Source organism: Colossoma macropomum, unplaced genomic scaffold (assembly GCF_904425465.1).
Source record: "Colossoma macropomum unplaced genomic scaffold, Colossoma_macropomum, whole genome shotgun sequence".
Classification (NCBI taxonomy): domain Eukaryota; kingdom Metazoa; phylum Chordata; class Actinopteri; order Characiformes; family Serrasalmidae; genus Colossoma; species Colossoma macropomum.
The window spans coordinates 29,363,204-29,389,548 of NW_023494804.1; the positions used below are offsets into that span (position 1 = coordinate 29,363,204).

General features: G+C 38.8%; 1 protein-coding gene across 1 annotated transcript in view; it reads left to right on the top strand.

Moving 5' to 3' along the window:
- Nucleotides 1-26,345, top strand: part of gabrr3a (gamma-aminobutyric acid type A receptor subunit rho3a) — a 37,687-nt gene that overhangs the window by 2,046 nt on the left and 9,296 nt on the right. Inside the window, exons 2-6 of the mRNA XM_036595347.1 lie at nt 3,346-3,458; nt 15,750-15,817; nt 17,299-17,522; nt 21,181-21,263; nt 24,309-24,446. Coding sequence (XP_036451240.1) covers nt 3,346-3,458; nt 15,750-15,817; nt 17,299-17,522; nt 21,181-21,263; nt 24,309-24,446 — 626 coding nt within the window. The remainder of the gene's footprint in view (nt 1-3,345; nt 3,459-15,749; nt 15,818-17,298; nt 17,523-21,180; nt 21,264-24,308; nt 24,447-26,345) is intronic.

Here is a 26,345-nt window from a genome sequence, read left to right on the forward strand (position 1 = left end):
GGAGCTTATTGAGATCATAAATTGTAGTGCATATGAAAGAAGCTTTCTCTTGAGGTTGTGGGATTTGGATTGGAAATATCAGTTCTAATGGGCCCAGCATTCTTTAGAACCCCCCAGGGACCTGGTTTATACAACAGTGTTGTGAAAGCTTATGCTCATTTCGATCTGTGTACGTTTGTGGTTGTTTTCTGTCTTGAATGCAGCTCCCTTGTGGTTAGTTGCCTCAGTAAGAGCTGATTTGGCTCAGCTCCACTCGGCTGCTTGGTGGGATGCATATCACTGTTGTTGAATCTTGAGTTGTTGAATCTCAGAGATTGTATCTTTAGAGAAGTAAGTTGGGGCCGTTTTTATTGGTCCGTTTGATATGAGAGTGACAATATGGTGGAGGGGGCATTTGAGGGTCCGCAGAGATGGTTCACTAGAACGTAACCCTTTCTGACTTGTATTAATGTGGATCAGGTGCAGGTGAGATGACACAGCCTGCACTGTAACTGCAGCTTACTGCTGACTTAGGATGAGAGCTTCATCAAGAGACAAAAGGATAAAACAGCCTCAGATCAGTGAAAGTGTAACCTTAGTAAAAAGTATCTTGGACATTATTAGAAATGTAGGTAACTCTTTACTGAAGGGCAGTATAGGTGAGCAGACTGTGACACCTACACAAGTCCTTCATGGCAACTGACATGAAGCTATGATTATAAAGGCATTTTCCAATATGCGCCATCTGTCATAAAGGTTGCTTTTGTCAACTTTGATGTGAAGTTGACATAAAAATGTTCTGATATCATCTGACTTTGTATTTCTGGCTGGCTTTACATGGTGAAAGTTTTATTCAACTTTACTTGCTCAAAACCTTCATGAAACTAAACTGCACTTAATGTAAAGCGTTCTGCAACTCACTTGAAACTCAGCTGCAACAGCTGCAAGTGTCTCAACTTTGTGAACCAAGATTGTGAAACATCAACAGAGCTTCACATGACCACATTGAACATAATGCTATTATATGATTATATGATATGATTATATGATCAACGTAACTACAATAATTTTCTCCTTTCGTGATGCACCCTAATTCCACACAAAGTTACAGATTCATTTGGGGTCCAAAGGAGGAAAATTACTACAGAAGGAGAGACCAAGATGCTCCATGTTTAACTTCTTAAATCCAACATAGACTGATAAATGATAGACATATAGATGTAGAAAAAAAAAATGGCAGTGACAGCTGAAAAATATACCATGATAAAAATGCTACAAATATGTAAATTACACCTCGCTGTCGACTTTATATAGAACGATATGGTATATCATAAATATTAGCTGCTCATTTGTCTAACTAGTAATCAAATATGTTGCAATTTGTTTTTCAGTTGCTTCATGTAACTGTCACACAACATGCAACTAGTTGCATGAAAGTTTCACCATGTAAGACCATGTCAGAGTGACATAATGCTGACATAATGCTTACTCTCATCTGACAGCGGTTATATCAACTCCACATCAACACTGACAAACGCAGCCGTCATGATGGATGGCATCTGTTGGTATAAGCTTTAAAAAACTAAGTTTATGTAATTTGTCCAGAAGTGCTCATGTATGTGCTATATAGCCTTATGAACACTGCAGTAAACGGCTACCAAAATGTGGGACACCACAAGCAGCTGATGGTTTATAGAGTACTGAACTGAAAAAGGAATGCACAGCACTTGCTTAATTTGTGTACATGAATTCCTCATAAACGAAATATGTCAACATATTGTTGCCAGAAGTAAGTGAACTCAAAGACTGTGATAGATTTTGTTCATGTAGAAACAATGTACACATTTGAATTGAATGCCTTATATTTTCAGTGTGGTTATGTGCAAAAAAAACTTTGCAGTGACATTTGATGCACATATTTTAGATGCCTAAGTTAATGAGTTGTAATGATGCATTTGTACACTAATGTTACTGCTGCTGTTTTTCTTTACTGTGGTTAAACAAAAAAAACAATCAGGCAGTTGGCACAGCCACTCAAATGTTCATGTCAATGTTTTTTCATTAGATTTACATTTACATTTATTTAACAGGTGTAATATTGTGTTACAGTAAGTGCACTATGTGAATACAGTGATTTTGTTATTTAGTATATTCCCAGTACTTACTTCCACTTTAGATTCTGTCTTTTGACTTTGTACTTATAAACAAAAAGTAATAATTCATAAGCACAACCAGATATATGTTTAAAAATTAAACTGACAGGAAAAAAAACACTCAGACAGTACAATAAATTATACATGTATGTAAAGTTTAAAAATGAAAATAAATCAAGGTATACATAATAATGCTCCTAAAATAAAAAAGACCTGGAGTCATTGTAAAAGACACTGGTTGGGCAGATTTCATGCAACCAGTAGCAATTATGATGAAGGTGATAAAGCTTCCTAAAGTTCTCAGGGGCAACATTAGAGCTACATTAGGGCAGCACTTGAATGGAAAAAGCTACTAATGATAAGAAAGGTAAGAGAGAAGCCAGCAGTCATTTGAAAAGAGCTGAAAGGAACAACAGTTGCACACACAGAGAGCAATGAGCAATGAAGTGCACAGTCATCTCCGTTACGACACCCTGTGCTAAAAAAGAGCACGGAAATGTGCATCTAACATTTGCATACAAGCATGTAGACCAATCAGAATTCTTTTGAAACAGTGTATTTCAGTCCGATGAAACAACCATAGAACTCTTTGGTAATAATTCGCTCGTCGTGTTTGGAGAAAGAAGGGTTACGCGTATGATCCCCAAAACCCCACATACACAGTGAAGTATGGTGGTGGGAGCATCATGATGTGGAGCTGCTTCCCTGAATACGGTACTGGGGCATCATTATACACATGAATGTAGCGATGTATCTAGAGATATTAGAAAATAATTTAATCTCATCGGCCAACAAAGGGAAGATTTAACTAGACACCAAATACACAGCCAAAATAGCTCAAAATTGGTTTCTAAAACAGATAAAGGTGCTTGCTGAGCCAATCACATCGCTTGAATCCCACTGAAAGTTAAGAAGGACTTTGAAATTGCAGTTCCAACAGAGGGATTTGCCAAAAGAAGCTTATCACAAAAAGCTAATTACTGCTAAACTCAAAGCCATAATTGCCAACAGCAGCTTTGCAACATCACTACGATTCTTATTAATTTGTGGAAATGTCTGAATACTTCTGAATGAATACTTCTTTCCCCTCACTGTATGTGAATGCATGTGGGTACCCGTGTTCCTGCTTGTTTGTGAATGGATCTGTTGTTAAACCATGTCAACATTAACCAGCTAATACCATATCTGCTCCCTTTTCATTTCCTTCTCTCAGCCGAATAGACTTTAAAATGAAGAAGTCTGACAGCACCAAGTCTCTGCTGATTAAATCGGAGCAGCTTCTGCGCATTGATGACCACGACTTTGCCATGAGGCCCGGCTTTGGAGGTGAATACACACTCTATTCTAGCATCGGCCTAATCACAGAGCACAGACAGATAGGCAGACAGGCAAACAGACAGACAGACAGGAGGACAGACAGACAGACAGACAGAGAGACCTTCTGTCCTGCAGAATTTCTGCAATGTAGAGACTGTATTTTCAACACAGGTTTCTTCTCTGTTTTGTAATGGAAGAGAGAGAAAGCAAGTGACAAGGAGAGACAGTGAAAGAAAGAAGAAAAGATAAGAAAGAGAGACAGCATGAAAGAGTAAAAGAGAGATTTCACATTACAAGCCTTGTTGCTCAAATCCGATTTTTTTTGCTCAAATCCGATCTCTCTGACAGGATGGTTCACACTCGAATTGGTAAGAGACTCAAATCTGTCATTAATGTGACGAACCGGCGTCCTGAAATGACCCTCATGAGCTCATCCTACTCAGTAACGTCACGTGAATGAATCACGTTCATCATCAGCACAAACTAACGAGCAGAACGAGCTTCGCTGAAGATAATTAACTCTGATCAGCTCTCAGCTTCATTATTAGAGCAAGACGAAGGAGAAAAAGGTGAGATGAGCTGCTTTTCCACCGTTTACAGGCTTTAACTTCTGTTCGGCGGTGCTGCCATGGTAACGCTGAATGATGGCGCAGCGCAGTGGAAAAAAAAAACATGAATTCCGGTCTAAGTGTCTCATTAAGGTCGCATGGCCACGAATCGGATACGTATCCAATCTAGGACCACATATGAAAGTGGCTCAGGTCAGATTTGAAAAGATCAGATTTGTGAGTCCACACAGCTCTGAAAACATCAGATCTGAGTCACATTAGGGCAAAAAATCAGAAGTGTGACTCTCTACTCAAATGGTGCTGTTTAGCGTTTAGAGCTGAAAAGCAGCTTGTGCACACATAAGAGGCATGTCTTGATTTCTAGTCCCTGATTGGTTTGTCGTGTGAATAGCACAACACTTTTATAGTGGGTTTAGTTTTTTATATGATGATCTGTTCCATTTTAGGAGCTCTGAGAGTGTAGATACACTGTGCTTAAAGCCCGTCAACATAAAATTTGGTTTTAATAGTACGGAAATGCCACAAAAATGCTTGTAATAGTGTTATAATGAAGAAATATGTGTAAATGAATACTATTTAACTCATAAATGATCCAAAAACTCCAAGCTGCTGCCTGCTCAGAACTGTATGGGCATGTCAGATTGCGTAATGATCATCAGTGGCATCTGCTTGGTAAACAAACCAGCACCTGTGGCAGTGGAGTGTGACACTGCCAACGATGCTAGACACTAACGCTGCAGGTGGACTGGTGTGGTTCTGCACTACACATTTGATTTTGAAGAACGTTCTTTCCAACCGGTCTCTGAAAGATTAGTAAAAAGTGCAAAACAGAGAACAAGCTGATGGTAATTTTAGAGGTTTACTTACATTTTACAGATATTGTTTCCATCTTATGATGGGTATTTGAACGCTCAGCACTAATGTAACCTATAGTGAGCTAGCTAACTCCTGGACCCTGAGGTCACACAAACTCCTGTTATGAGTCAGTACTGTCATATTATCATTAATTTCTCATGTGCCTTATTATGTGACGCACCTGTAAAGTATTATTATGGGGAAACGCTGGGAGTGTTAATGTTCCCTGCTAGAAAAAAACAGCATAGACAAGCTGGTCACCAGCAAAACCAGCATATGTTGTGTTTTGGATGCTGGTATGCTGGTCAATCAGCACTGACATGCTGGGTGACCAGCTAAACCACCTCTAGACCAGCACAAACCATTACTGATCAGCTTAGCCCAGCATAGAATACATGCTGGTCTGTGCTGTTTATTTTCAGCAGGGTTACAGGAGGTAGCTAATGTAACACTAAGCCAGGGGTATTTAATTAAAATTTAATGAGGTCCAGTTAGAGAAAATATCCTCAAGCAAAGGTCCAGAACATCATAATGTCTGACTTGCACCATGATTCAGTGCCATATACTGTTTACTTATGCAGTACAATTCAGTAATACAACAATATTTATTGTCAGTTTTCTCTTTTTAGATCACGTCATGTGAAATAACTTCACTCTGACTCACTTTCTTCTCCGTCTGCTGTGTCTCACCTCGTCCCTCCCCTGTGTGTGCCTCACTCACTCGAGTCTCAGTGCTCATCGTAATGCACAGATCTGATTGGCTGAGTAGCGTCACGTGTGATGTTTACAACACATGCGATTGGTCTGTGAGTCTCCTGGTCCGCTAAAGCTACCGTAAAGGCTAGAAAAGCTACGCCGATTAAAATAGAACCACTCCATCAAAATTAAATAATTCTCCATAGTTTATAGGTCCAGATCCGCATAGGACAGCCTCTGGGTCCGGACTCAGACCGTGGTCCGCCTATTAGTGACCTCTGCACTAAGCTAATGTATATTCCTACAGTTAAAGTGGATTGCTGGATATCATGCTTTCATGAATTAAGTTATTCATTTGTCACAGGATCCTGTAACAAGTAGGAAGCAGCATCTAGTTATGCTGCCAACAACAGTGTAATAAGCCTTTATAACAAGCATCAGTTCAGAATGAGTTTAGAAAAGCTTAACTAACCTGTTTGATTTGAGTTTTGTCTGGGACTCAGAGCAGTGAAGAACAGTCACTTTATTGAGGGACATGAACGTGAGTAATTAATGTATACGTATTGCTAATTGGTTGGCACTTTGACAGTTCTGATGTCACTTACGCCACATTTAGTCCCACCCACCTCAAATTGATCTGTAGAAATAAATCAAATAAATCAAATCTCTCAACACAAAAGACCAACATCATTCTTTCTCAGCCAGTTTATAATAAAACAAAAGCTGTAGATAATAGAAGAAAAGTATGAAGATGAGTTGTTATCTGCCATTGCTTCAAGACTTCAGCGTGTCAGTATTTAAATCTCCATTTGGTTAAAAGATGTAACTGGGGACATTTAAGAGTGAGATTGTGATCTGGTCGTTTTCTACTATCCAAAGCCAAAAATAATGTCATCATCTGCGAATTAGTGTTCGCTGAATTTGGCTCTTACTATGCTCTTTCACTACAAAAGCTGAAATGGGCATTGTGAAAATGGCAATGAAACATCTAATGCTATTTCAATGCATCAAAGGTAAGACATGAATGGGCCATAAACACTTTTCGTACCTGCTGTGACTGTATGTTTTTGCCTTCAATAATTAGGTTTAGGTTTTTAAGTTTGCTGCATTGTTTTTCCTCATCTTTGCACATTTCTACTGTCTGATTCTTTGTCTGAAATTCAGCAGCTTCTTATTCAAATTTTCCATTCCACCTTAAATGGTGCAGGTACAGGAACAGAAGGGTGGAACGGAAGATTTATAAAAGAACCTGGCAAATAAAGAGTTTCAGCTTCATCGGGAATCGGCTGCCTTCTCAGTGCGATTTTAGCTTTTAGTGATCTGGTTCTGGGTTTAATTTCCCGCAGGAGTGGAGAGATGATAAATGTCAGTGCTGGAAGCAGCAGTGCGTGGACCTTCATTAAAAACAAAGGTTTTGAGTTTTGGAAGCTGTGTGTAACCAGACCCACAGGGCCCACAACAACCTGTAGCCCCAGAGCCCACAAGTAGGTTAAATCACCCCTGAATTCACCTGACCACCACCTGTTTGTGTAAAACAGTTGTCAAATCATCCTATTGCCAGGATCATCAAACTACAGTTCATTGCCATTTTCAGCTGCTTTACATCTTCAGATCATGCTGTAATCTAGAGTTACTGTCACTTTCTGCAGTGCTGCAGATAGATTACATATCAAGGTCGATAAAACATTTTTCGCCATCATATCCAAACATTGTATCTCCATGTATGGATCTTTCTACTCAACTTGTTCATAGTTCAAAACACATTTCAGACATTTAACTGACTTGGACTTTAGACTAAAATTCATTTGTTTGGGTGACCCTAGACCTTAATTGTGTTTATTGTATTACAATAAATTAGTAAACGGTCCATTTTATCACTGACAAAACAAGGAATGCAGCCTCACTCTAAAATGCAGGGGTGTGGCTTAAATTGATGATTCAATTGATTTTGAACATATTTATCTTATTACTAACTCTATTAATGCACTGGATGGAAACAAATCATAACATAATCCAAGGGAATATCTATTATTTTAATGACTTAAGTGTGAACTAATTTGATAGAATGGTCCGTACATACAGGTTAAGAACATTGGTCACACGTTATTTGGATGGTCCCCTATAGATGATCTACAGATACTTATGTTATCAACAGACTTTCTGGTGATAATCACTTGATTATCAACAACATTAAGGTTAGGGTTAGGTCTAGGAGTATGAGTAGGTTTTACTTTGAGGTTAGGATTAGGGTCAGGTTTAGGGTTAGCAATAGATTTAATAGAATCTTTCACACACAACTTCAAGTTCAGTTGCATTTAACAGATATTTAATTGAATGTTAGTCAAAGATAGACTGAGCATCTACAAAGCACCTACAGTGGACCATCCAAATAAAGTGTTTACAACAGCTTGCTGGCGAGCAGCTCTGAATCAGGCACTCTGTATCTGAGCAGCTTTAGACCCACAGTGCTGAGCTAACATTAGCGACCCCGCATCTCCCCATGTGAACTTCACTCAAGCAGCTTAAAAAGTGCTTGTCGAGAGACTGATGACCGCTGTGTAACTGTACTTTACTGGCACCGTAAACCGGCGACTGAGCCAGAGAGAGGAATGTAGGTTAGAGTGTCATATCCTGCAAGTCCAAAACGTCCCTCTGAAAAACGATGCTGACCCAGATCGGCAGCGGTGCCAAGCAGACAATGAGCACAGATGTGTGGGTTTTTTTGATGTGCAGTAATCTGGATTATAATTCCAGGCTGAATGCAGAGTGAAGAAGGTTCAATCTTACAGGGCAGCCTGAGGCCTCAGAGAAGGGCCAAAGTGGAGATTCGGTCAATAAAGTAATCTCCCACGCTAAGATTATGTCCTATAAATGTTTTGTTCTGTTTAGATTGCGTCCTGCGCTGTGTGTTTGTTGCAAACGCTGTGTGTATGGCAGTATATTAGTAACCTGTCTAGTGTAGGTGAGCTGTGTCTGCATGGATGCATCAGTCTCACTGAGAATTTATAGAAATTATATAAAAAAGTGCAGACAGAAAAAGTATAGTGGGTTCCACAAAGGAATATAATAACTTAGCTAATGTGATATACCATAAAGAATAAAAATACAGCCTTACAAATTGGTTCTATAAAAGGTTATATATCACTGTCACACTGGCAGTCGTGGGCTGGAGGTTAGGGAACCTGCCTTGTGAACAGAAGGTCACCGGTTCAAACCCCTGAGCCGACAGTACATGACTGAAGTGCCCTTGAGCAAGACACCTAACCCCCACTGCTCCCTGGGTGCTGTGGATAGGGCTGCCCACGGCTCCGGGCAAGTGTGCTCACTGCCCCCTAGTGTATGTGGGTGTTTCACTGCACGGTTAAATGCGGAGGTCTAATTCCTCTGTGTGTAAACACAGTTGGCCAGCGGTTCTGAATTCTATTCTATTCTGTTGTCGGAACAAAAACCTTGTATCTCCATTTTTAACATTCTTCAGTTATTGATATAGTTTGAAAATGCCTGTTCCTCTTTACATTGTGTGTAAATTTCATGATGAACCGACCAAAATAAACGACCCAAGTGTACCTGGAAAAAAGTCTGGTTCCATTGACTTACATTAAAGCAAAGTAGATTTTTTCCTTCTCCTGTAAATTTACCATTTTTGAGATATGAGGTTTTGTTCTGACAATAAACTATGATAACTCAAAGGACAGTATGAAATGGTTCTTTGCATGGTTAAATAATTATTCTCTAGAATGGAAATGCTGTTGTACATTTGTATGCAAAAGTTTGGGCACCCCAGTCAAATTACATGTTTTGTTGATTTTCTAAGTGAAAATAAGTGAATCCTCTACAGAGACACACTTCTGTACATTTTAGTGCACAATTACTTTTTATTTCCTGATTTTAATATATGGGGGAAAAAACAAATGAACATAAACTGTGGTCAGTGCAAAAGTTATGGCTCATTCTTATTTTTTCACAATAGGTTAAACTCAGCAATAAAATTTGCAGGAAAAAATGCCATATTTAAGTTTGTTCTCTGTAGAGGACGTGTTATGATTATCATTATATTATTGTAATTTTTAAAATGGTTCTGCATGGCATGTAAACAAAGTCATAGAACCATTTATGGCACATTAGAAGCATTTTTGCTAAGGTTGTATAAATGGTTTATAAATGTTTTTTTTTTTTAAATAAATTTCAATGGTTTTAATAATCCAGGTTGTATGAAGTGATGCCATAGAAGAGTCACTTCTAGTCTGCAACAGAATTTTTTAATTGATGGTTTATTAAGGAACATTTTTATAGTAAAGAACCTTTTTAAAGCTTAAAGAACCTCCCCATAATGTAAACATTCTCTACCATAAAGGTTCAGAACTGCACAAGAACCTTTCAGAAAGCTATTTAGGACAAGAAGCACCTTGATTATGTAGACTGTAATGCTCTGCTATGTAACTGACAGTATTATATGTCTGTCTCAGCTGGAGCGTGTTACTAATCCATGAGCGACTGTTAACGTTGAGATTGAGCTACATCATACCTCAGCCTGGATTAGAGACACTGAAACATCATTCAGGCCAGAATTCTCAGAAACCAGACCACTTATGCAAAAGTTGGTACGTAAGCACTCGGTGTCTGTGATGATGAAGATGCTGCTGGAGGCCTTTGGGTTAGTAAAGGAAGAGAAATGTACTATTGCTGTAGATCAGTGGAAAAGGCCCAAACGTGCTACACAGAGTTAGAATTGTTTACAGTGGTGTTGATAGGAACCAGACGTCCAAAGAGTTTAATGCCTCTAAAGACAACCTCACAGAATATTATTAACACGAAATGATTATGAATATGTTGACTGATGTCTGAGACATTGTTTACAAAAGTTTTGAGAGAAAATTTAGACAAACATTTTTTGGTCTCACTTTATTTGGTTAGTCCACTATAGTCCCCTACAGATGATCTACAGATGTTCAAATTGTTAACAAACTATCCGTTGAAGCTCAGTTGATTCTAGACAGTGGTGGGGTTAGGGTTAGGATTAGGGCTAGGACCAGGGTGAGGGTTGGGTTTAGGTTTTGGGTTGAGATTAACCCTTGTGTGGTGTTGGGGTAAATGATGATCTATTATTATTTCAACCTCAGATTTCTTGGCCTTTGCTCATTTTCTGTGAAGAACATATAAAATAACCCATTTTAGTTCACCCCCTACACATTTATATTACACATGTGGTATTGGGCTGAACCCGCGGGGAGTAAAAGTGTGGAGGTGCTGTGTCCTTCACTCTGTTCTCCTCCTACATGGCCTGCTGTTAGTGTGTGTGTGTGTGTGTGTGTGTGTGTGTGTGTGTGTGTATGAGGGTGGACAACATGGACAGGCTGCTGACTGACTACAGCTGCTAAAGGAGAACCCTACACTGGCCACTTGTGATATTTTAAACATCTGGTATTTTTACATAAATTATTTCTGTATTGATAAAAATAATAATAATAATAATAATAATAATAATAATAATAATAATAATAATAATAATAATAATAATAATAATGTGGTGGGTCCAGCAGACCACTGAATAATAAAAACATCAACACCACACAAGGGTTAAGGTTAGGGTTTGGATTAGAGCCAGGTTTAGACTTAAAGTGAATTTAGTAGATATTTAGTTGATTGTCACTAAAAAGTAAATGAAGTATCTACAAAGCATCTAAAGTAAACCATCTCAATAAGGTGTTATCCATGTTGTTGTATCCAGAGAAGTATATGCAAGGTATTGTAAAGCAACACGGTACCCACAGAAAATGATTGTCACATTTAGCACTATTTTACCATTATTAACATCAGGCAGCATCATAAACACGGCTATACATTTTTAGAAAAATGCATTACACTTTATAGTCAATCTTATTATGCATTATATATTTTAAACATAATGCATTATGTGCAGGGTTCACAACATGATTTAGGAGCTTTTAAGTTGTATTTGTCAGCTCTAAGTAAAGTGAGACATAAAATACTAATGACTCCTTTAATATTAGGAGTGAGACTTCAAGTTGAGGATTTACTGAAACACTAAAAGATACACAATAAAGCACATTACAGGCTTCATGTTAGATTTTAAACTTTTAATGCCATCAGTAGGATTTTACCCACTGTGAGAAAGTCTGTGTACACCACTGTTAGCTTGGCAGTAACGTAACTCTTCTGGACAACTTGTTTGGGGCTGACATCTAAATATTCAGGACTCAAAGGCCCCAAAGGGCCAGCTCTAACAACACCTGTGGTCAGAAATAAACTTCAGAAACAAGCTTATTAGTCTCACTTTACTTTACACTCTGCAAGCTGGGACTGACTTCATCGGCGCTGACAGTATAACAGAATTAACACTAATACATTATCTAAACAATTCCTAATGCATAGTAAAGATGCTTATAACGTGTAAATCATTTTTATAAATATTTATAGAATGTGTTTATAGATGCTTACAGACATGGTACTCATAGAAACTGTTACCAACATTACATATAAAAACTCAACCCCTGGTTTCCATCACCACCACTGTAGAGAAGTTACTAGATGTTAGGACGTGGCTGTGATCATTTGATTGTATTGAGCCATTAGAGCATCAGTGAGGTCCAGTACCAATATTCAGGATGATCAGTTGTGGATCACAAACTCTGCTCTAAGCCATCCCAAAGGTATTTGATGGAGCTCCAACACTCGAGGGAACGCAGTTCCACTGCTCCACAGCCCAATGCTGGGGGGCTTCATACCCCTCTAGCAGACACTTAGCATTGGGCATGGAAACCTTAGGCTCAAGTGTAGCTGCTCCAATGCGTCTCATTCTATTGCCAGTGCTTTTCTGTCGAGATTATACAAGTAAAGTCACAATTTCGGAGATATTAGGTATGTTCGACTTTCAATCACATACTCCCAGTATCTGTGATAGGTGAAGGGGTAATGTGATGCGGTCAGAACCGGAGAATCTGTGTATGTGTTTTGTTTTCTGCAGCTGTATTTGCTCTTTAAGGGGAGACAAAGATGTTTCTGTGTATCTTCCCATCCGGGAGAGAACACACACAACCCCAGTAATCCCAACAGAAGGCTTAATACAGAGAGCATTTATCTATACAAAGTCTCAGACTGCTAAACATCAGCCCAACTCTCACGACAGTGCAGGTCTTCTATTAAAAACAAAGCACTGTCTCAACCACAAACATCAGAAATATTTGGGCAGGTTTATTTTATTGTATCTTCTGCTGTCGGGTTCTCAGCGGCAAATAAGTTTGAGAATCAGAGAGAATCATGCATGAGCCCAAACAGATGAATGACTCACAGAAAACACCACATTGCTGAGTCAAGGTTGTGTATGTGTGCCAAGCAGCCGGATTACAAGTTAGATACGGTTCACTGTCACTGCATTAAACCTGAATATCGCTGTTGTTGGAAAAAAAACGCGTATCCGCAAAATGGCAACTTCACAGGAGAATTCTTACATACAACATACTTTTAATGCAAGTCAGTGGAACCAGACTTTCTTCCCATATCATTTTTGCCATTTCTTTAGGTCCATTCAGCATACGAGGTTTTGTCCCGACAGCAGTGGTATGCTGAAGTCTGCTTGTTTGTTAGTGTAGACTTTGGCCGTATTCTCAGTTCAATGTCAGTAAAAAAAAAATGTAAGTAAATAAAAATAAAACATAAAGAATTGATACCTCATTGTGCAGTAAATCTCTCAAAATCCCCAAAAGAATGTATTTGTTCTTTTATTGTTCAAAATCCCCGAAGACAGAAAAATCAGATCTCCTTAATATCTCTGTAGTTTCTTCCAGACATCAGTGAGATCAGGCGGAAATCAAAAGAGACTTTGGCCTGAGTCTCTTTAGGTTGTTTAGGTATTTCTCCTGAGCAAAGAGCGTCAGCTTTACCTGCAATTAAACTCTCATCTCATCTGTTATATTTCCTGTATATCGTGTCTTTTTGTTTAATGCTATTTCTCTTGAGGAATTTTAGGAGAATCTTAATTACGTCTCCTGAGCCATCAAAGAGAAACATTTGAGCGATGAAATTTTCCTGTGCAGTAATATTTAGCCCTCATTGGTTGACGGCTAATAGTTCGATCTAAATGTGTTATGTGTTGTAGTGTAATAAAGCCAAAGCAGATATTTGCTACACAAATTGTATTTACATGAAAATTGTATATTAAAGTATGATAATAACATTCAGTATTATATTTGCTGACTCTCAGGCAACAGGCAGTGTATGTTACATCCAAGTGTATATCTAGTAATTATCGGCCCCCACCTCAAGTATTATAGCCCCAGTTTTGCTGACTGTAACTGAGTCACGTACAGTGGATAGACATTAGAGATGTTAGTGTCTTATTCTCATTTCCCAATTCCGCCTTAAATCATGAAGCAGTTACATTCAGATGCCTATACAGGCCCTAGCGTGTAACTGCTGTACTATTTAAGGTGGAGCAGCATTTAATTTAATGTATCCAATTCAGTGCAGCTGTGTGAATCTGGTACTGGCTGATACAGCATTTACATTTTTTTGCATTACCCATATATTAATTTTTGCAGTAGAATCATGTGAAGCAGTGGCAGCGACTACAAATACAAGGTGGCATTGAGAAGACAAGGATGAAAGTGCTTCATTTTATCACTAGCGAGCCACCTTGCTTTTCTCAGTGTAGCACATAAATAATAGGTAACAGTAAGAAATGAAGATAAAATTCAGCAAAATTTTAATGCAGTTGGAGTTCGGACTGGTCTGCATCATGTAACTCCTGGTCTGAAGTCCCACTCTGGTCCTGACCACCACTGTGAGCAACAGGCCCCTATGCGCAAGAAATGTAAACGCTGGGTAAAACTAGTTCCGCTATTGCCTTATGGACAGTTATTAACCTCAGGCATTCGAATCACTTCAGCCACCACAGAAAGGTGAGTCACTTTATCTTTGTTGTATTTGCCATGATTGGATATTGAGGATGTGTCCAGAACTGTTGGAGAACCAAACACACATCAATGTGGGAGTCCAAACTAAATAAGGGATATAAATGCTTAGTGGAAAAACTCCACAGCTATCAGAGCACAGTAACGTCCGTAAACGTCTGCAGAGGGATAAATCGATGGAGGTGAAAATAACTATAATAAAAACTCTAGATTATCCATGTTAGCTGGAGATGCTGAAACAGCTCGCTAACAATAAACTAGTTGGCAAAAAATACGCACACATACCAGCAGGGGGCGCGCTGGGTCATCATGTTCCATAGCGACAGTGTAGACATTTTACTCAAACACCGTCTCCAGTGAACGAACGTCTGCTCCCCGCTGAGCTCTCGCTCTCTCAGCTGCTGATCATTTTGAGGGAGAAAATGAAAACTGTTCCTCTGAAAGCGGCTGCAGCAGCAACTTTAAAGCACAAACTGCATTCAGTGTTATGTTAGTCAGCAGTGCTGAAATGCAGACACGGGTTCTTTAACTCCATATGACAAAGTTTATTCCTTTATTAACTGAACAAACTCGTTTTCTGCTGTTCATCGTCAGCTGGCAAACTACTGAACTGTGAAATGGTTGCTTCAACCTTGAACACAGCCATGCACGCTCTACTCACCATCGTTGTTACTGTCGTTGCTTTAGCGGAAGCAGCATAACCCTGCAATGAGAACTTCCAGCAGAAAAAAATGTGGAAATGTGAAAAGGGCCTATTCTGACTCCATAAGCTTCGCTAGAACAGAGCATTTCACATCAAACCTCTCTGAATGACCGCTTACATCTTAACAATATAAATATTCAACAATTTGGAGGAAAGATTCTGGAATTCCACTTTAAGAGGTTAAAGCAGAGACTGTGTCGTGTAGAGAATTGCCAGTGAATGTTGTGTTCCGGGTTTGTCAGGAGAAGTCAAAAACACCCTTAACCTTTAATGTTAGTCATTCTGAAGAGCTTTTATTCTAATTGATTTGGGACATTTTGAGACATTTCTGTTGGTCAGTCATCATGAAATTTTCACACAATGTAAAGGAGCACGGCTGCTTAAATGGCGTGGAAAAATAAAAATGGACAAAAATGGAGATACATGTTATTCTTTAGACAGCAACGATACCAGGAGGCATTATTGAGAGACATTCTCTGGTCAAACACAGTCTGGAGGTTAGACACAGGTCAGTCACAGCTCACTTATCTGTGATGTTGTTTTCTAGGGTCGGCGATTCCTGTGGGCATTGATGTGCAGGTGGAAAGTATTGACAGTATCTCAGAAGTCAACATGGTGAGTGGTTCTCAAACAAGTCCTCAGGGACCCCAAGCCTCTCTAACCAAGCTCCAAGCTTCAATACAGTATCCAGTCCCCAAAAAAACTAATGTTCAAGTGTGTTGGTCTTTTCTGAGGGTCTCAATTTGGTGTCAATATGGAAACCACAGCCAATAATCAAAGCTAGCCATTTAGGTGCATCCAATCAGAGTAAAGAGGGTGTGGAGAGGGCGGGGCTTATGCCATACATGCACCAAAAAAGGACCACTTTGATTTCAGTTTGACTAATGTCTTGGTTCAGGTGTGTTAGTCGCTGGGATAACATGAAATATATGGGGAGCCTCAAGGACTGGGCTGAGAACCTCTGTGTGAATTTGCACAATAAACGAGCCGGACCTCAGTCTTGATTAAATCTTAGTACCTACTGAAAAATGAGATGGCAGTAAAGCTGTGTTTTTATATTCATATGACACTGCTACAGGCTGCTTCTGGTTAGGGATGTGGTTCAGGTAAAGGAAGCTGGTCTAAGGTAAGCCTAAAAAGGGTGAGCTGGGTAATCAATAATAGACAGAAGATATTTCAGTGCTTCTAGTAAGAATGATCAACCCAGTTTTAACCTAAAGCTGAAAAATGTTATCATTGTAAAGCAATTTGATTTTTAAATGTAGTTTCTGTTCTGGTGACAATTCTTGGTCCCACTTTATATTAAGTGTCTCTAATAACTGTGTAGTTACACATGAATACCACATGCAACAACACTGTAACTACTGATGATTTAGGCACTGTTATAGATGGATTACAAAAGTACAGCCTATGTAATTACAGAAGTGTATCTTCTACACAGGAACTTTCCTGTAGTGCAGTGTTAAAGTTACACTTTAAAGTAAGTGGACTGTTCCGGTGTAGTTAGTATGTAGGTACTGTGTAATAATGGAATGGTAATATAGACGTTGTTTTGGGGGAAATAGAACACATTTAATTAATGTCTTAAAAGTTACATGTTAATATAAGGGGTCGTCTGCTGTTCGGTCACAGTACAGAGTGGTTTAAAGCTGAAGCTGGTTACAGTGTCACAGCACCAGCAACATAAATGCTAGCTAAATGTTAGAAAAGCTGGCAGATACAGTGTCAGTAATGCCTTAATGTACATTATTAGATACTTCCTTTTACTACTGAAAAACACTTCTAAAAATTGCTGTTCCAGTCTGATTACTAATGTAATTACATTTGTTATTACCCTTGTGTAACCACATGTGAGAGAATAGGCTGTTACAACTATTAGATACACTTGTTTAATTACATGAGGCAAAACTGAAGTTGATACACATGTAATTACATAAGGTGTACTTCTGCAATCCATCTGTAACAGTGACTAAATCATTATGTTGTTCACATGTAACTACACAGTTATTAGAGACACTTAATATAAAGTGGGACCCAATTCTTTTTTAAGACATCATTACTTGATTTCACAATTATACATCACTATATGTGCACAGGACTTCACCATGACCCTGTATCTGAGACATTACTGGCAGGACGACAGACTGGCCTTCCCATCCAGCAACAACAAGAGCCGGACATTTGATTCTCGACTGGTGAAGAAGATCTGGGTGCCTGACGTGTTCTTTGTTCATTCCAAGCGCTCTTTCATTCATGACACCACCATGGAGAACATCATGCTGAGAGTGTATCCAGACGGCAACATTCTCTACAGTGTCAGGTGTGCATTAGCTAAAGGCCTGGAGGCACAATAGCAGATATTTTTATTTGATGAAAAACAAGATATTCAGAATTGAATATCTGATTTTTTTTTACACACCATTGGATTCTCCGATCAGTTTAATTGTTATGTTTCCAGAATATTCCAGATGAACTTTATCACAAATCTGAAAAGTCCAACAACTTCATGCATATCCTTAAAAAGTCTTAAAATAGATCTGAAAATGTCTGAAAATGTCTCATTTTTTATTATTAGAGGTGTCAGGATGTCCTGGTGTATTTTAATGGATCAGGTATCAGCTATAAGCCCAATCCGGTTCTGATCCCTAAAGACACCAAAAACAGCTATTATTCCACAACCTGCGGCAGCAAAGCACATTTTTCTGCCTATCTGCCCACGTTTTACTGTTTTGTCTTTTTGGCCATCAGCCCACCACAAACATTGGGTTTGGCCCCCAGTACAAAAAGTTTGGACACCCCTGTGATTAGACTCCGCTGAAAGTCCATATTAAAGGACTCAGATCAGATTGGAGGCTAGGGGCTGAACTGAGACCTCCATAATTAAATTCTGAGATGATTCCTAAAGAACTGGTCATTTTATATGTTAAACGATTTCATAACAGTCCACTGACCAAAACTACCCGGCAGACAGCGGCCCTGTGGTCGGAAACTGACCGCTGATAAAGGGCTAGAGGACGGCAAAACAGATAGTCAAACACACTGAGATCAGGCAACCTCATAGCGTATATACTATAAGCTTATTCAACCAACCAGTTTGAATAAAAAAGACATTCATGTAAGCCGTATTTGAGTTTGTCTCGCTGTTATGTGGCTCAGATTGTATTACTTTGCTTTTGAAGTTTAGATTTTATATTGTTTCATTTGAGAAAATCTCATGTAACTAAAATAAAGGGAGATTCACTTGAAAGAGGCCCCGAATATTCTGTAATAACTCTCTCTAGAACGAAGCAATCTGAACAAAACAATGTGCAATGAGCTCCTCAGTATATGGAGCTTCAAACAAGCCAGGATGCCCCTGCATTGGAGCAATGAGGTAGGCGCCGGACAGCCGTCTGCGACATTTAACCTCTCTAATGCTTGCCGATACGTTTAGGAACACGGAGCGCCATGTCGAAATGTGTCTGGCAGAAAACGGAGCTCATATCCAGCATTGCATGTAATGCAATCGATTACATATACGTCAAGGTGTGTAGTGTATTTTTTGGGTCAGATTGCTTCATCCTAACAGGAGTTACAGCAGAACATTCAGGGCCTCTTTCGAGTGAATCTCCCTGTAGTAGATTTAATAATAAATTAAGTGGTAACTCACGTTTTAGCCATACTGTTTGACTGACTTGAAAAATGTGCTCAGATTTATGATCAGGCAAGAGAACGGTGACTGTGTTTACAGCAAGGCACCAGAATGTATGTGGCTTCCTTTCATCAATGGTGGACACGGTCGTGATTCTTGGTGTGAACGTCGTGGCACAAACAACAGAAAACAAACCTGTGCACACGTATGTAGTGCAGACACAGGCGTGTGTACCTAAGCAGGTGTGTCTAGCAGAGTGAGTACCTGAGGCAGTAGTTAAACTTTAGTTAAGGTGTGTCTGTCACCCGTTTACATGAATATGTAGTCATATATCTGCGGTATATCTGTACACATGGTACAGTGTATATCATCGCTGTCCAAAGAAAAACCTTCATAATGGTACCTTTACAGGTGAAAGCAAAACATTCTTTACTTTTAATGTAAGTCAACATTATTTAATTCCAAGCAATTTTGAAGCATTTCTATTGGTCCATTCATCATGATTTTTTAGACAATGTAAAGGGCAGCTGGAGTGCACAATAAATGTAGAAGAAAATCACAAAATATATTTATTATGTATTTTTTTATTAATTTATTTAATTGCCAATCAAAACTACCATTAAGTAGAAGTTATTCATTTTTCAGGAGATAGTTCTGAGGGGACTGAATATAAGATTTTACATTTGTATGGGGTGGAATGCAAAAAACTGATTAAAACATATAGAGAAAGTGGGACTCTGAACGACTGTCCAAAGACCTGGCAGACCACCGAGACTTTCATCTTTGAGAGAGAGAGAAAAACAAGCTCTGCTTTTGTTTCAGATCTAAAAAAAGGCATGTAAAAGGATGTGTAGCTGTCAAGAAGCCATTACTGAGAAAAAAAGAAGAATGTTTGCTAATCAGACAAAGAAGAATGGAAGCTGTAATAAAGACAAAGTGGGAACACTAAAAACTGAAGAATTGGTTCTGTGTAATTTTCTGTTTAATGTTTTCTGTTTTTTTCTTAATGGCTGCTTTGACCAGATGTAAAAGCAACACTGTAACAGTTTTGCCTTAAAATGACAGTGTCACCATCATTTTGATGGTCCCCTCACTTATAATGAGATAATAATCTCAGACTGAGATCGGACTGAGATGGGTGTAAATCTCAGAGTGAGGCAGAGACTGGACTGTAACTGGAATCTTGTACTGAGATCGGACTGAGACAAGAGTAAATCTCGGACTGAGGCAGAGACTGGACTGTGACTGGAATCTCGTACTGAGATTGGACTGAGACAAGAGTAAATCTCGGACTGAGGCAGAGACTGGACTGTGACTGGAATTTCATACTGAGATCGGACTGAGACAAGAGTAAATCTCAAAGTGAGACCGAGATGGGACTGAGACCACGCTGAAACAAGAGTAAATCTTGGACTGAGATCGATATTGGACTGAGACGGGAATCTCAGACTGAGACCGGACTGAGACGAGAATAAATCTCAGACTAAGAGTAAATCTTGGACTGAGACTGAGACTGGACTGATACTAGAATCTCAGACTGAGACCACACTGAGACAAGTGTAAATCCCAGAGTAAGGCTGAGATTGGATTGAGACTGGAATCTTGGACTGAGACCAGGCTGAGACAAGAGTAAATCTCAGACTGAGGCAGAGACTGGACTGTGACCGGAATCTTGTACTGAGATAAGATTAAATCTCAGACTCAGACTAACATTGGTCTAAAACCATACTGAGACAAGAGTAAATCTTGGACTATGATTGATATTGGACTGAGATGGGAATCTCAGACTGTGACCAGATTGAGACAAGAATAAATATCAGACTGAGACCAAGACTGAACAGAGACCGGAATCTCGGACAGAGACCGAGATTAGACTGAGACTGGAATCTCAAACTGAAACCAAATTGAGACAATCTCGGACTGAGACCGGACTGAGACTGATTGATTCCACTCTCGATTTCGGTTATTTACACATAAAAACAACCGAAATCTCTGATATAATCTGCAGCGTCTGTATGCCTGCGTGACGAGTCGGATTCAGCTCGTCACCAAATGCATGTACAGCCATCCATGATGGGGGCTCAAAAGTGCTATTTGTATTTATGACAATGGTGTAAAAGTGAAATTCACTCCGCAACTGTAGAGGGAGCCCAAGAGCAAAAAAATACCAATTTTCACATAATGCTGCTTTAAATAAATGAAGCGTGGCCTCTGACTGTTGCACAGTACTGTATGTGCTGGGACTTTATGTCCTGAATAAGTAATATCACCCCCATGTACACAGTTCTCAAAGACAACTGAACTGAGACGAATATTAGTGTTGTAACAGTTTTGTGCTTTGTTACAGAATCACTGTGACTGCTTTGTGCTCCATGGACTTCAGCAGCTTCCCTTTAGATACACAGAACTGTTCTCTGGAGCTGGAGAGTTGTGAGTACTATTGTGGGTGTGTGTGTTGACAGATCTGACTATTAATCAAGTAATAGTGGTTACATTTTGTATACTTACATATTGGATTAACATCTAACAGTACCTGTTTCATTTTTTATGTCATTTTTAAACCTGTGTTCACAATCACATTTGGATTTTCTATTGTTTTGTTAAAAAACAGTGGTGTCATGTGACCAAAACCCTGAACTAAATATGATAAATGAATATGGCTGTCACTTTAAATTAGCAATCAAGTCATATAACTTTATTTAGATGATTATTTGAGTAATCAATGAGTTTATGAAGGTGAAATAATAAAAATAGGCCTAACTGAACAATAACAATAACTGTGTAAAAATGTACATGTAAAAGTAATTAAAAATTACTTTTACATGTCTTAATACTTTAATGTTAAGATGGAGCCAAGCTAACAGTGGAGTACAGTCACCTCCTCACAGGGTCTAATGCTACCCAGGACAGCTCTGCCTAAATAGCATGAAAATTTGAAGCATTTTCAGCGTGTAATACATGCAGACTATGCACGAGCGGTTCAGCCTAGTCCTAGGAAATTATTTATAATACCAAAGTAATATGTGTGCATTTGTGAGATCCTGCTGGTGTGGGTTTCCTCTTTTTCAATGATGCACACAAAGGCAGGTTGTGGAGAACCTGCTAAACACAGCTTTATAGTGAGCATTGATCATTTAAAATCTGATCTAATTACTTCGCTAATGTGGGGAGAATTTTAGTTTTGATCTATTCAATCCAAAATTGAGTTTAATTATATACTTGTGACAGCCCTAAAATAAAGTGATACAAACTCACCTTGTTAGCCATCTGGTTTAACTGATTTTGAAAACTAGGTATCACTTTATAATAACATTCCCTAACAACCAGCAACTTAATCGTTATCTAATAGTTTATTAATGCTGTTAATAATAGTTCTGTTTGAATTATTAACCATTTATTTGGTGACATACGGAAACTGTAGTTTCCTAATAATTACTTATATTATAAATAACTAAGATTAAGAATTTACTTAGTTGCATAAAATAATTCATAAAATTCATACTAATTATAAATGAAACTTTATTGACTTTATACTGTATTTATAAAGATATATTGTACTACTTATTATAGCTAAAAGTAATTTATAAAAGCATTTGTAGTGGTTTTATTTGAATGTCATCTGCTAAATGGTTAAGAATGGTTACTAATGCAAAAGTAACTGTTATGTAATTATTAACTAACATTAACAAAACATTAGATAATGATTAAGTTGCTGTTTATAGAGGCCTGTTATTATAAAGTGTGGCTGAAAAATGTATTAACATTTGTGCTGAGGTTCAGAACATATCACTGCTGTCCAAAAAAAAAAGTATCTCCATTACATCATTTGAGCTCAGCAGCTGCCGTTACGTGTATGAAAAATTCGTGATGAATAGACCAATAAAAATGCTCCAAAAACTCTCATTATATTAACGTACATAATATTTTTTGTCTTCTTCTCTAAAATGATCATTTTGGAGATACGAGTTTTGGAAAGCGATGATATGGACATCCATAGGTCAGTTATAATTAATGTGGTTTTTTTTTTTTATGTTGTCCAATGATTTTTCTCATTTCTGCAAACTAAGGTCACCGCCCTAAAACAAAAGTGGTAAAAACTGTTGAGCACTTTGCCCTTTGAAAACATACAGGCTTGTGTGCACACGACAAACGTTCTTCACTGAGTCTGCACACAGACCTGTAGGTACATGCTGACATTTGCATCATCATCATCATCACACAGCACACAAGCAGTGGTGGACAGTAAGTAAATGTAATTCGTTTCTGTACTTAAGTAGTTTTTCCTGTATCTGTACTTTACTGAAGTTTTTCCATTTTGGGAGACTTTTTACTTTCACTCCACTACATTTCACAGTCAAATATCTCACTTTTTACTCCACTACATTATGAGAAATCTGTCGTTCCTTTTGGTTTATGTGTGTGTAAAAACGTAACAGGTCAAAACGAAAGAAGCGCAAAGCAAGAGCACCAATCAGGGCACAGCGGTCACTTTGTTTTGAGCTTGTTCTGACCTGTTGGACAAACCGACCCACTGCACACATATCGACACTATACTTAGGTCACTTTAGCAGGTAAAGCAGGACGGGGTCAATGCAAACACTGACTGACAATCACACATCAAAGAATTAGTGAACAGATGTAACATATTGCTCTCGACTTTGTGGGTAAACAGACCACAATATAGAAATATGTACACATATGCAGTTGAGACTGACGTGTCTTTATTCTGAATTTATACAAACACATTTCATTTTATAGTAAATTAGTTTTGTCTAGTTTATGTTTATGAACAGAGACCTACAGATGCAGTTTAGTAAAGGAAACTCATTTGTGAATCTGAGTTTAAAGTTTTTATTAAACTTAAACTTGTAACTAAGTTAAATAAATCTTAAACTGAAACTTTGCTTGTTTGTAAAAAGTGATTTCAGAGCCACTCAGTTCTACCTGATGGAAACTCTTTGCCTTCAGTGTTTTGTGCTTATGATAATTTTAATAGACATCAGCGTCACTAATTAATGACCTTCTGTTAAAAGACTGGTTTACCAAGAGAGACACTGGAGTATTTTCACCTAAAATGAGTTAATGAAGCGAGTCTGGTTACAAAAATGAGTCATAATTAATCTTTCAGTACTTTTACTTTCGATACTTAAGTACATTTGAGGGCAAATACTTTAGTACTTTTACTCCAGTGGAGGTCTAAAGGGAGGAACTTCTACTTTTACTGCAGTAATATTTTACCTTGAGTGTCTCTACTTTAACTCAAGTACATGGTTTGTGTACTTCGTCCACCACTGCACACAACTCTCAACACGTAAAGCCATGGTCCTCAGCTTCAGAGGAGAGACGGCTAGAGAGCCAGAGTGTGCAGGGCTCTGCCGTCTCTCCTCTGAGGGTTGCTGCCCATGCTTCTTCAAGGAGAGTCACCCGTCTCACCTCTGTCCACCCCTGTCCTCTCCCCTCTGTGCTCTCTTGAAGACGCGTACAATGAAAACGACCTCATGCTCTACTGGAAGAATGGGAACGATTCATTAAGGACTGACGAGATCGTACTCTCGCAGTTTTTTATTGAAGAATTCCACCCTTCCTACGGGCTAGCCTTCTACAGCAGTACGGGTATGTGCTTTAGCCTCCTGTTGGCCTCTGTGTCCACTCTTTTGTCTGTCCTGTTGCTGTGCATGACCACAGAACTGCTGGGAGGGACTCCAGGTAGAACTTGCTTTTTGATGCTCACTGATGTCGGCCAGCCACATCCTGGAATCACCTACCGTGAGATAAATGGCAAAACTGGCCTCAGTGTGAAAAAAAAAGCAACTTTCACCTTCACGCTGTGAAAAAGAAACTCTATGATAGACTTCTCAGCATTCCTGGCTGGAAAGATGAGGAAGATAACAGAGGTGGAAAGAGTACTGACCTCTACTAAAAGGAGCAGGCTATCAAAATGTCCAGTTTACACAATTTCCCTTTTACATTAAATGAGGTCGACTGGCTATGAAGTTTCCTTTAACCATTAAATGCATCAACCTTGTAGCTTCAGTGCAAAGAAGCAAACTTCAGACACCACATTGGTCTTGGCTGATTGACTACATGACTGTTTTTCTATGAAGTATTTCTTTAGGTTAGAGAGCTACTGTCAAAAGAAATCATTTGAATACAATAATAAGTATCAATAAAAACGTTATTCAGGTGAGAGTAAGTAAAATTTAGAGTAAAGGAAATCCCATTCACTGATTTTATTAGCTTCATAAACTCTATATTAGTTTGCTAACAGGCGCTCGTGATAGAAAATGTATAAACAAAGAGAAGACTGCGATTTAATCTTGAAATCATTTAGTTTAGTTTACAATTTCAAAAAATAACTAACATCAAAACTTTCCACATCTGTAATTTAACAGAGCAGCCAGAAATGCTTTCATTCTCTTACACTGAACAATCTTCGCTCTCACAGCACAGAACTCTTACTTTCAGAGGCAACCCTTTACTTGAACCCTGCTATAACTATGAAATAACCATGCTATAAACGTGCTGTGGCAGATGGCACATGCTATCATGATTTGTCATGACAGGTTTTGTTATATATAGCAATTTCTGTTGCTGCAGTTCTGCGATAGACTGGTGACCTGTCCAGGGTGTATCCTGTCTTCTGCCCAATGACCGCTGGGATAGCCTCCAGCACCCCCCGTGACCCACAAGGATAAGCGGATTAGAAAATGTGTGTGTGTGTGTGTGTGTGTGTGTGTGTGTGTGTGTGTGTGTGTGTTGCTGCAGTTTCTAAATGTACTCAAGTTAACTGTTACAACAAGAAACATTAGTTCAAATTTCAAATTATTCCAAATTCACTCGACTTTTGGGATTATGGGACATAATATTTAATAATGCTTATCACTTTTATTTCTGTTACAGTTGGGATGAACAAATTCGGGGACATTAAACATCCACGACATCAATTAATGAAAGCATGAAACTGTTATACATAGTATTCAATTAACATCACACTTGTTACTGCTGCCATGTTGTTGACACACCACCGGTCAATGCGGCAATGGCGCGATTGTAGAGCCACCTTTTGTACATCGTTAGTTAAAAGATAGATAGACGGTTTTTATTGTCCACAAAGGGAAATTCATTTCGAAAAGTCAGTAACACACTAACAGACAAGAACTCTAAAACCACCGTTTAAAACATTGTTCTTATTGGTTATTTGGACGTGTGCACATGCGTCCCCATGCCCACATGTATGTGTGTGAATACATGAACACACACACACACACACACACACGTATGCACACATGCTCCAACACCGTGGATCCGGCTCCTTTAGACAGAGGGAGCAAAGTGATCCCAATGTGTTATGTTTGTTAAGGAGCCTGACAGCAGAGGGGACGAAGCTGACCCTACTCTTGTTTGAAGTAAATACAGGGGCTGCATATCTCCTACCAGAGGCTATTATCCATAAGCAGGTGCTGAGTTTATGAGTTGAGTCCCTTGCGATCTTATTTGCTTTGCTCGTCCTCT